This window comes from Aplidium turbinatum, chromosome 5 (assembly GCF_918807975.1).
Source record: "Aplidium turbinatum chromosome 5, kaAplTurb1.1, whole genome shotgun sequence".
NCBI lineage: Eukaryota > Metazoa > Chordata > Ascidiacea > Aplousobranchia > Polyclinidae > Aplidium > Aplidium turbinatum.
This window is the reverse complement of record NC_137476.1, coordinates 33539825-33552592: the sequence shown is the minus strand read 5'-3', so window position 1 is coordinate 33552592 and position 12768 is coordinate 33539825. Positions and strand designations below refer to the sequence as shown.

Below are 12768 nucleotides of genomic sequence, written 5' to 3'. Positions count from 1 at the left end.
TGGTTTTTTACCAGCGTGAAATCGCTGATGTCTTTCCACTTCAGATTTGCATTTAAAATTCTTGTCACAAAGTTTGCAACAAAGTCGTTCCATCAAATGAATTGTTTTGTGACTGATCAATGCGGACTTGCTTGGGAAATATTTACAACATTTATTGCACTTTAAAGTTTCTTTCTCAGTTGGTTGGATGGAAGATGACCCTTCTTGATACAAATATGGAGGACATTCCTTAGCGACTGAAGCAGTTTTTAAATCATCTTGGTCAATAATTTCATATGATTCAGGAACTTCAAACTTCAATGGAACCTTTTCACCTTGATTCATACTGAAAAGTAAAACGACAATTAATCGTTTCTAGCAAACTGATCATGTAACTCGATAGCAACAGAAAGGATGGGATGTGAAAAAGTATAAATAAAAGTAGTATAATATGAGTAGGCCTACAAGACATTTAGACAAAACAAATTTCCGTGAGACTATTGACCAAGGTTAATTTGGCGCAACAACAACTTGACGTGGAATAAATTTTATCGAAAAACCACGTGCTGCAAACTACATACGGTACTGTACTCTGTATTTTATCTTTGTCCTCTCTTTGTCCGAAAAAAATGTGTTGAAACGTATTTTCTTTTCTTGATAAATTTTCGTTGATAAATACATTTTACCGAAAGACTAAGAATTTTAGGCAGCAATGTTAAAGATGACGTTTTCTAATTTCAGTTGTGATGTTTCAGGCTTAGGGAGAAGCTACAGTAGGTGAGAATGATGAATGGTGGAATGCAAATGGTTGGTTGATTTTGAATCTTTACCTTCGGACTGACAAATCCTTGATAGGTTATTCCTGGTAGTTTCGCATACTTGTAGAGGCTCTTGACGCAGGACCGGTTACCGAGAATGGCAGAATGAAGTTTTCCGATTGTTGAAGTGTTGTTGGGGTATTATACCATTCACTATAGGTTCCGTTGAATGGAGAGCAGTCCTGAAATGCGTTGCTCAAGCCCACACCCCTAGAGTCGAACGAGTCGAATGAATCTTAAGATTCTTTGCAATCAAACTACACTGCCCGTTGTCTGTGACATGGTTGTAGCTGATTGGCTCATCGAAACAATTATCTCACTTGGTACAGCGTTGTCCTGTCTGCAACATTTTGAGACATCTCTAGATCTTTTGCAGATGAAAAGCTTGAAGACGAATGGTTTTTTAGTCTTCATTGGTTCAACATCATTCGCAACTTCAGCTTTGATACTTGTACCAGGTTCACCTTCCGTTAAATGTTCACCAGACGGCTCGGTTTTGAAATCCATCAGAATAACATCATCATTCGTCGCATTATCATGCGCATGGGCCTCACTTGATATTTTACTCTTCTCCACAACTTTCATGATTTCAACTTCTTTCCTTAGAGAAGTTTTACTTTTAGTGTCTCTATCACCTTTATTGTCATGCACCATCTTGCCAGCTTCATGTTTCTCAACTGGAACGCTGAATTGCTGATGCATTCAACCACAGACCGCACAGCATCCATCACTGTGTCATTGCAGTCTTCTTCGGCAACCTGTTTTTCCTCAGCAATCCATTTCCTTTGTTCAACCTGTTTTTCCTCAGCAATCCATTTCCTTTTTTCAACCTGCTTTTCCTCAGCAATACGTTGTATGTAATGTATGTTGTCTTTCACCAGAGGTTATGAGATGTCGAACCCCCACATTGCAAAAATGCTTTTTCACAAACATGACATCTACGTGCTTTTTCACCAGGTGAATTTACTGAAGTCTTTCCAATGCAGATTTGCATTCCAAAACTCTTATCACAAAAATTGCAACAAGGTCGTTCCCTCAAGTGTTGTTTTTTTTTTACTCAATGCTGACTTGTTTTGGAAATGTTTATTACATATATTGCAGTTTATAGTTACCCTCTCAGTTAATGGGGGATAACTCTTCTTGATACAAATTTGGATGACATTTCTCGAAGTCTGAAGCAGTTTTTAAATCATCTTGGTCAATAATTTCACACGATTTGCATACTTTAGGAACTTCAAGCTTCATTTGAATCTTTACATGTTGATTCATACTAAAAGACAGCTCTATTAATAACATGTTGTCTTTTGAAAACAAAGGGACCACTGACGACTTTTCACGTTCCATTAGACATGCATTTGCAACCTTTAATGCAAAACTTACAGTAAAATGGTTCCTTTGATGAACAATCTAATGATTGACCAACGATGATTTCAGTTTAAAATGCTCATAACATTCAGTACATACCACACAACGTCATTCAGAACTTGATTCTCAGTAGATTGGATTGGAGATGATAATTCTTCCTGATGCAAACATGGATAACATTCCTTGGTGTCTGGACCAATTTCCAAATGATCTTGGCCAATAATTCCATAAGGTTCGCATACTTCAGAAACTTCACGCTTCACAGGGACACTTTCGTGTGAATTCATATTCAAATTGGAGTAAACTGTAAATTGGCTTAATAACACTTATTTTATAATGAAACAACTGAATGAAGTAATATTTTCCTGAAAATCAAACAGGAGAAACATATAGGATCGACATTAAAAAATCTGTGAACGCAGATTCAACTTTGTCAAAAACATCATATTCATTGTGAAAAAAAAACATGATCATATTCGTATGGTTATTTACCAGAGCAAACACTGTAAATGCCAGTCCCAACAGGATCTATTGTCACGCCACAAAAAAGAAGACAAAATAACAATTCAAGACATTTGTTTGCTCAAAAAATCACAAAGGATGTGTCAGGTGCAAGAAAACGGTGTAAATTATGCACAACGAAAAAGTTGGAAAACAGGAGAAACAATAAATGTGAAGAGTGCAATATTTTCCTTTGCTATGTGAATGACAGGGACTGTTTCAGAATGTACCATCAACTGTAAATGCATTTTACAATAACTTTCAATGAAACACTGTTAGACAGTTAATGCTTTTCATTGTGTATTAAAGGTTCTGTTCTGTTGTTTTGCGAAATTACAAAAATTTGTATATGTAGTAGTATGCATCCTAAAAGTTACTTGTTTTGCAGTAAATGCTGTAGGTGGTACTTCAGGTTGCTAGTGGTAGACATCCAGTCATCCACTGTCGTACCATAGAAATCCTGCATATGAAACAGAAGAATTTATTTTTGAAACTTCTGAATATTGTTTTTTTTGTCATGTTTTTTAGTCAATGCAATAACAAACAACGGAAAAACCAATGTTTTAGTATTACGGATAAAAAGTTACCATTGAGGACTAATGGGACATATATGTCTCATGCGATATCTCCCGCATATAAAATATGCGGGAGATATCGCACATATGACACTAACAAACTTCCCTGACCAGCAAATCGTAAAAAATATCAACAGGCTACTAAGTTACATGCTTGTAAACTTTCATTCACTTTCGGCGAATCTGGCACTCATTCAATTGCGAAAATAAAACCGGCAACACCGCTGTGACGTCACCATGGGTGGGAAGGATACTTTCTTTCTCTGTGGTGAGTTGGTAAGGTATGGTACGACTACTGCAAAACGTCAATGTGTGGGGCTCTGTTGGTCTGAAGAATGTCCAAAATGAGAATTACCGAAATGAAAAAGTCAACTTATTATTACTATTAGGTGTAGATCAAATAGGTTGAGTTTATTTTTATCAACAACATTTCAATTAAATTGAAATTGCAGTTTTTCTAAACTCTTGTAGGGCTACAATTTGGATAATTTTTTATTTGTCCTAATCTGGCTATAGCCATTTGCAGTGTAACAGCAGTATCTCACAGACAGAACACTTAATTTATGGTTGAGGTAGGCCTAATGCCTGGAAATTGCTGTTTATGTGACAGTGTCGTGACAAAGACGTGTGCTATCTTTTCACGCTTTCAAATGAAACAAGGTGCTGAGAAGAAAATAGTCAAAGTTTTCTTCAAGTGTTTGAAAGTGGGATGGGCCATACAAAACCAGTCATATATGTTCTCTTCACCTCACTGGAGATGATTTTGTTAACACCACCAACCCGATTTGGATCTTCCCAGCAATCAGTGGCGCGCTGGGAACTCTAAGTGGTGCGTTTGCCACAAGTGCGAGTTTATGCCCCAGCCCAATAAATGTGTATGTTGCCATGAAGTGCCACAGACGAATAAACTTTTGAATAAAGACGCCTCTAGTTGTGTTACCAATTTGACCAATTTTGAGGCACACTTACATTATGCAGTTCTGGGGACTTTTTTTTATAAGGAGCAGGAAGAACTGGAAAAAAAAGCAATATACCGAAAGGAGAAAACGGAGACCTATCAAAAGAGTAAGGATGTTACATTAGTCTAAAAATACCCTAAACGCTAAAGAATGCACACTAAAAGAAGTGATTTTATTTCCTTGCAGGCAGTATCAGTAATTAGTCGCTTACAGGCATGTGTTGGAGTGGATACTACAATTAAGGTGATGCTCTCGGAAGCAACAATCGGATTGTGCTGCCGTCATGCATTGTTTGGCGAATCCGAAACAATCTTCCAAGTCCAGATGGCCGTCACACCGGATTTCAATGGCCAACTGAAAGCACATTATGACAAAGAGAAAGAACTTTTATTTATTTATGAATAGTGATGAATGATGATGAATTAAATATGAATAATGATTCGTATGATTTCTTCATTTTTCACTTCAAGTATATTTTAGGTTTTGTAGGAACGTATCCAGTACAGTTTTTTAAAATGCAAAAAACAGTAAATCTTTTAAAAAAGCAACCGCTTGTACCGACTCCGACCAAAATGTGATCCACCAATTGCATCTAGAAAACATTTGTTTTATCCGTCGCTAACGACGCCCACCCAGGATGACATAACACCACCGAAGTCGTCCCAGAGTAGTGAAATATGGAGTTTCGCCAGTGGTGGCGCTGCGAAGTCGTTTTGTATAAATTTCGCCCTAATCAGTCGAGCTTCGAGGTTAAGATTAAAAAGTTCGCTAAGCATAATTCTGCGCTAGGAAATGCTTAGAAAAGTTACTATACTTAGGTCCAACCTGTCAGGGGCACTTTAATAACACTTATTTTATAATGAAGCAACTGAATGAAGTAATATTTTCCTGAAAATCAAATACAACAAACATCATCATCATAATCCATCGTCGGTTTGTTCCCCACTAGTGGGGGTGGCCGATTGTTTGGTTTGGTTGACCGAACATGCAAAAGGTAAAGATAAACAGTCTAACTTACGAGTAAATAGAATCAACTTTGTCAACAACATCATATTCATTGTTAAAAACATCATATTCGCAAGAAGAGTTTACTCAGGCAAATAACCAAAGTCGATCATATGACAAACATGTAAAAGCAAAACATTCACAATTCATAACATCTAAGAATATAAGGTTGTAAAAATGCTATAACCCTAACATACACAGGCCTTGTCAAAGTGCGAACGTATAGTGTAGTGGTGACTGGAAACAGATGTAATTTAGATTTCAAAAGATAGGCTAAACGCAATCTTTTTCTCGTTGACAAATTAAATTTTCTTGCAGGAAAACTAAATTGCTGAAGTTGATACGTGTATCTCATATAAGGTGTGTGATCCGTTTGTGCTGATTTAAATTATACATGCGTGAAAATGATTTGTCACAAACATCGCATCTATGTAGTTTTTCATCACAACGTTTTACCATATGAGATTTCAAATTACTAGATTGTGAAAGTGACTTTTCACAAACATCACATAAGTTTTATTTTCGAGTTTTGTATTAACCCAAATAAATTAACAACTAAACTAAATAGTGTGTAAGCATATTCACTTAAAATTCATTACCGGTACGAAACTTCCACAGGCTTTTTGCCCTTTCGTGTAGTGAAGTGCATGAATATTTCTGTAGTTACTTAGTAACATAATATTTTATTAATTTATAATATATATTTCACAAGTCTTAGAATGTACTGTTAAAATTTTGGATGCCAACCTTTGGATACATTACATTCATTTGTTTTTTCACTGGACGGAGTTACCTTATGAGATTTCAAATAACGAGAATGCGAATAACTTGTCACAAATATCATATTCCTATGATTTTCAACAACTGGTGTGAAATAGTTGATAAAACTACCATTCAACGTTTTATAGGCAGAGAAAACTTTTTCTCAAACCCTTGAAAATTTCATGATCAGATCACCGCTACAATGCGTGATGGAAATCTGCAGGAAAATCTGCATCAGGCATTGCAGAGTGCAAAAAACAGTGTTGCAGAACGCGTTTTCGAATATTAAATTCTCATCAGTGCAACTATGTTTATGAACGCAATAACAGCGGTATAATTTAAACTCAATACAATACATTACAAAGATTATAAGGACATATTCTCAGTGTTCAATTGAATATTAATAAATCCAGAGACATCAGAAAGTCACTTCCCGCATGCAATTCCAGACCGACATTACTCGCTTAAGGTTTTTTTGTTGTTGTTAAAACAGACTTAATGTTTAAAGTAAAACAGCCATCATAATACGAAACCAAAGAAGTTTCCTTAAATAGTTAATAAAACTACCATTTCACCACCGGTTACAAGTTTTTTGCACTCTGCAATGCCTGATGAAGATTTTCCTGTAGATTTCCATCACGCATTATAGCGGTGATCTGATCATGAAATTTTCAAGGGTTTGAGAAAAAGTTTTCTCTGCCTATAAACCGTTGAATGGTAGTTTTATCGACTATTTCTGGAAACTTCCTTGGTTTCGTATTATCTGGTGTGAAATAATTTGTGTTGATTCAAAATATACATTCACGAAAATATATTTATCATAAACATCGCATCAATTTCATAAATTGACCTATTCTGGTGAAAATTCAAACATATTTTAATTATACTTGTTTATTGAAAATGAACGAACTAAAGCAACTACTTTTTTTCTTGAAAACTAAACAGAAGAACATTCGAAAATGACCCATCATACACTGACATGAAGATCCACCATCACAGTTCCTCCCCCCAGGAGCAAACGCTCCTTGGGCAAAGTGGAAAACATTAAATCGACTCTGAACCGGTGTTGGACGCACTAAGTCTGCAATAGTGGAGTGGGCTACGACACGGGCCCTGTTGCATGTATCTGTGGCACCGAGCCCCAAACAGCGGACCACCTTCTTGTTTGCCTTCAGCTTGCCACCCGGTGCAGTAGGTGGGACCTGTCAGAGTATAACTCCGTTGCGGAAGAATGTGTCAATCTGTGGTGTATCAACGAACTTTTGAAGACTCGATAGAAGAAGTAGGCTAACCAGCATTGCAAAGTGATGAGAGCCATGGTTCGACGTTCAAGAGGCCGCCGATTCGACACTGTTCAAGAGCAGTGGCTGTGTATTTGGCAAGACACCTAAAGGTGTGACATCGATTGCGCAGTGGTGCCCCTTCGACCATAGCCCTTGACTTCTCTCATGATTATAAACAGAACACTGCTCTTGAAAGAAATGCCTATCGCCCGCTAAAGGCTATGACCTGCTAAACTTAGTTCATGAAATTTGGAAAAATATTGATTGCAAAAATAACATTCAAAAAACATCACATTTATGTGGTGACTCGCAGGTGTGAAGTCGTGTGTGTTTAATTAAATTATCCCATTACATTCGTATGTTTTTTTGCCAGAATGAACTTGCTTATGAGATTTCAAAATGACCAAACTTCGAAAATGACTTCACAAATGTCACAAATATATGGCTTTTCAAAAGAATGAGTTAGCAAATGAGATTCTAAACCACCATAATATTGCAGTTTGTAGCGATTCAAAATACACATGCGTGTAAACAATTTGTTATAAATATCACATTTATATGGTTTTTCATCAGTGTGAAATCGCTTGTGCAGATACAAAACATGCATGTGTCAAAACGACTTGTGACAAATATCACATTTATGTGGTCATTTACCATAATGAGTTAGGTTATGAGATTTACCAGATTGAAAAAAGGGCTTGTTACAAACATTACATTTATATGGTTTTGTACCAGTGTGTGCTTGTGTAGTAGTTTGTGGCGATTCAAAACACACATGTGTGAAAACGATTTGTCACAAATATCACATTTATATGGTTTTTCACCAGAATGAGTTAGCATATGATATTTCAAACTATCAGATCGTGCAAATGACTTTTCACAAACATTACATCTAAATGGTTTTTCACCAGAATGAATCAGCTTATGAGATTTCAAACAATCAGATCGTGCAAATGACTTTCCACAAACATCACATTTATATGGTTTTTCAACAGCGTGAAGTAGTTTGTGCCGGTTTAAGTAAAATAACATTAAAAACGACTTGTCACAAATATCACATTTATGTGGTTTTTCAGCAGAACGAGTTAGCATATGAGTTTTCAAATGAGAGGATTGTGAAAATGACTTTTCACAAACATCACATTTACATGGTTTTTCACGAGTGTGAGTTCGCCAATTCAGATTTCCATTTAAAACTCTTGCCACAAAAATTGCAACAAGATCGTTCCCTGAAGGAAATTTTTTGATGAGTATTCAACGTTGATTTGCATTGGAAATATGCATAACATACATTGCAATTCAGAGTTTTATTTTCAGTTGGTTGGATGGAAGATAACCTTTCTTGATACAAATATGGAGTACATTCCTTGGCGGTTGAAACAGTTTTTAAATCATCTTGGTTTACAATTTCGGATGATTCAGGAACTTCAAGCTTCACTGGAACCTTTTCATGTTGATTTATACTGAAAAGTGAAATGGTGATTCTTGCGCACTGAACTCGATAGCAACAATGTGCAACCCGATAGCAACAAAAAGGATGAGATGTGAAAAAGCGTGGGTAAAATATTATAATATGAGCATGGGACATCTTGAGAAGGCTAACTTAGCGTGAGCAAAATTGTTTTTTGTAAGATCAGGCCTCGAAACTGAAGGCGGCCATCGCGGCCATGGCCGCGATTAACCTACAAAAACCGACATTTTGTCCGCCGGTGTCGCCCTTCCGTCGGCCGCATTTGTCCGCCATGAAGTTCCGAGAAAATTTTACGCAAGCGGCCTTGTGAATAAAGTACTTTGCCACTTATAATCACAAAGGATTAGAAAGCAGTCAAAGCACCCGATAAATCACAATACACACTGTCTATGCTTGAATTGTTAACATTATTGATTGACCAAGCAGCTGATGTCTGACATAAGCAGGATGCAAGTGACATCACAATACACTTTCTTGATGCGAACTATTCAGTCTTCGAAATTAGCGTCGGCAATAAAAATGCCGAGGCCACACGAGCGCTTCTAAGGTTAGGGTTAGATATTCCTCCCAGTCGTTATGGCACAGCCATAGATTTGTTCCTTAGTCAACACCCTGATGGAGCTCTATGAAAAAGAAAGAGGCGTGTGGATTGGATCAAAGCCCGAAAGCCGCAAAACGTGGACGCTTCGTTGCGAAAGGCGAAGACGTCTGATTCCAGTGATGACGTGACAACCTCGTGCTCCGATACAGCATCTGATGATTCCGATTCTGACAGCTAGTTCTTTATCAAACAGACTTTGTGTTGTTCGCAGTGTCGCAATTGTGCCGAAATTATGTCAGTGTATACGTAAATCGAGGCAATCTTCTCGCAGGGAGCTATTAATTTGTTACCGGTACCTGGTTGAGCAATTAACGTTATTTTATGATAATTCAACGTTACTAGATGTCGATTTAATGTAAAACAAACGTAAATTTCTTATTGGGCATTGTTGTTACGCAGTATAACCCGCCGGAAAATTAAATCGATCTGTGCTGACTCGAACGTTGAATCAACCCAAAATTAACTTACTTTTCCGCCTGTGATTTATTTAACGTGAATCACTGTAACAGCGTGCGACGTGCGTATCTTGTTGCTCGCTTTATCGCTACTTTTGGTATTATTACATCACAACAAATCAAACAGTGCGGTCGTGATAGACTACTCTAGTATATTTTTCGCTTCTCGTTTTGGTACAATTGTTTCGTAATAAACGTTCACAGCAATTGCCGAGGCAATTTCAACTGTTTTCGTTTGGCCTCGGCAACGTTTTTGCCGACGTAAAAATGTGCTAATTTTGAAGACTGTATGTTGATGCGTGTCGACGTTCCGATGGCCGCCATGTGCTTGTGATTGGCCGCCGAACAGCTTGCTTCAGTCGGACACGTTTGGCCGCCGGAAAAAAAAAGTTGTTTCGAGGCCTGAAGATGAAACTACATTATAACAAGTAAATGTGATGTCCTGCTATGAGAGTTACTGCATAGTTTTGCAGCCTAAACACAAGCTGTGGTTTCAAACCTTTGGAAATAATTTGAAATTTAATCATTTTTTTTACCAACAATTTTGTGTTAGCTCAAAACAAACAATAACACATACAGAAGTAACAGGAGGGAGCAACAAAACTAACAGCTCTCTTTGCATGTTATAGTATATCACAAGAAGCGAGCTACTTTCAAAGTCATGGTTCGCAACCTCTGCATACATCACATTCAAGCCCTTTTTTACGAAAATGATTTAACAAAATATGAGAACTAACACAATGGGCTTGTCACAAATATCAAATTTGTGCAGTTTATCAACAGTGTGACGTTGTTTGTGACGTTTCAAATTACTCAAACTACACGTTCCAAAATTAAACAATAAATGCTATTATTACTACAAAAACTGCTCAGTGCCAAACAAAAGGCCAAGCAGACCGAATTACATCAACTTTAGCTACTACTTCGGCAAATTTGCGAACTTATACTGTAATAGTGACTGGAAACTGACGTAATTTAGATTTCAAAAGATAAGCTAAATATAATCTTTTTCTTGTTGAGAAACTAAATTTTCTTTTACAAAAACTAAATTGCTGAAATTGATAAGTGTATCTCATATAAGGTGTGTGATTCTTTTGTGCCGATTTAAATTATACATGAAAGAAAATGATTTGTCACGAACATCGCACCCATGCAGTTTTTCATCACAATGAGTTATCAGGCCTCGAACTTTCCGGCGGTCATGACCTTTGGAATGAACTCGAATGTCTGCCGAAGCCGACTCATTGGTCGGTCATAAATGACCGCCGCAAAATTCTTGACAAAAATAGAGCTAATGCAGCAAAAATATATTTTAAATGTGAGTTGTTACAATTGTTTGTTGAACGCGAACAAATACGGAGCTGAAGCAATAATAGTGCAGCAGGCAATTGCTTTAAAGATCACATTAGAGTGGCGTGGTTAATGAATAACAAGCTGATGGCAAAAGTAGCCATTTTTATATCATTTCAACGCCTTGCAATGTTGCTTTGAAATAAAGTTGTCTAAACGTTTCGGCAGGATATGTATTCTAATTTTAACAATGAGGACTATTGCGTTACATTGATCGTTTGTTAAAAAGAAACGTCACAGAGAAGCAAGTCTCAGCTGGGTTCCGCACGTGCTTAGGCGAATGTGGCGACCTTATTCACGATGATACTGATAGAAATAGAATTTATGCACAGAAGGGAGGGTGTTAGACGCATTTGTCTGACATCATTAGATAGAAATAGAATTTCTGCACGGAAGGGAGGGTGTTAGACACATTTGTCACACACCATTAGATAGAAATATAATTTCTGGTGAAGCTGCTGTATTTTACGAATAAGGTTCAAATGAATTGAGTGTAGCAACAAACAGCTTATAAAAATGCAATGAACATTATTCAATTGCGGTATAACGAAGAAAAATATACGTCCTAGAGAGGAAGTCACTGACGAAGCTGCGGTAAACCCAGGTTTAGTACCACCTAATAAAATTGCCAAACGGAAATGCACCGTTGCAACAGTTAAGAAGTGGAAAAAGGGGTTTAAGTGGCTGTAGTGTGAAAGCAATGATGGTTTTCTTTCTAAAATATGGTGCGAGTACTGCAAAGGTTATCCAGCAGTTGTTGCTAAAAATATGAAAAATTCAGGAAATCTGGTAACGAGTGATGCCTATACGAAAGGCAAAAAATATGTCCGGTTGAGATATTAAATGTCCGCTGAAAGGGCCAGTCCGGTAGGCCATGCTTGACCGCCGGAAAAAAGTACAAATTTCGAGGCCTGGTTACCATATGAGATTTCAAATGACTAGATTGTGAAACTGACCTTTCCCAAACATCACATTTATATGTTTTTTCAGTAGAATGAATTAGCTTGTGCCGTTTCAAATTACTAGATTGTGAAAATGACTTTTTGCAAACATCACATTCATATGGTTTTTCACTAGTATGAGTGAGGTTAGGAGATTTCAAACTACCAGATTGAAAAAAAAACTTTCACAAACATCACATTGACATGGTTTTTCAGCAGAATGAGTTAGCATAAAAAACTTCGAATGATTAGGTTGTAAAAATGACTTGTCACAAGCATCACATTTTCAGTATGTGGTTTTTCACCAGTGTGAAACCCTTTGTGCCGATTCATAATATATATGTGCGAAAACGATTTGTCACAAATATCACATTATATGATTTTTCACAAGAATGAGTTAGCTTATGAGATTTTAGATGCCCAGATTGCACAAACAACTTTTCACAAACATCACATTTATATGGTTTATCTCCAGAATGAATTAGCTTATGAGATTTCAAATTGCTAGATTGCGAAAAAGACTTTTCGCAAACATCACATTTATATGGTTATTCACCAGAATGAGTTAGCTTATGAGATTTCAAATTACCAGACTGTGAAAAAGACTTTTCTCAACTCAATACATTGTTGCTTAATTCAATATTTGTCGCATCCAGGCTTCATGTCCCGCAAGTTAAATACTTGGATTAAGTGAAAAGGAAGT

The 12768-nt window shown here is 36.9% G+C and overlaps 2 protein-coding genes across 3 annotated transcripts in view; both read right to left on the bottom strand.

The window, feature by feature from the left end:
• The window catches only part of LOC145770038 (uncharacterized), a 96196-nt gene extending 90140 nt beyond the window's left edge, over nucleotides 1-6056 (bottom strand). Inside the window, exon 1 of one of the 2 annotated variants that reach the window (XM_082581624.1) lies at nucleotides 5813-6056. The gene's annotated coding sequence lies outside the window, so the exon portion shown is untranslated. Of the gene's footprint in view, nucleotides 1-5741; nucleotides 5790-5812 lie in introns of those variants that run through there. The other variant, XM_082581625.1, reaches the window with a different exon arrangement.
• LOC145771163 (uncharacterized) overlaps nucleotides 1914-12768 on the bottom strand; it is a 31009-nt gene continuing 20154 nt past the window's right edge. The window contains exons 6-10 of the mRNA XM_082582900.1: nucleotides 12501-12604; nucleotides 8539-8710; nucleotides 3041-3123; nucleotides 2262-2432; nucleotides 1914-2067 (exon numbers count right to left, since the gene is read on the bottom strand). Of these exons, the coding sequence (XP_082439026.1) occupies nucleotides 1914-2067; nucleotides 2262-2432; nucleotides 3041-3123; nucleotides 8539-8710; nucleotides 12501-12604 (684 nt within the window). The remainder of the gene's footprint in view (nucleotides 2068-2261; nucleotides 2433-3040; nucleotides 3124-8538; nucleotides 8711-12500; nucleotides 12605-12768) is intronic.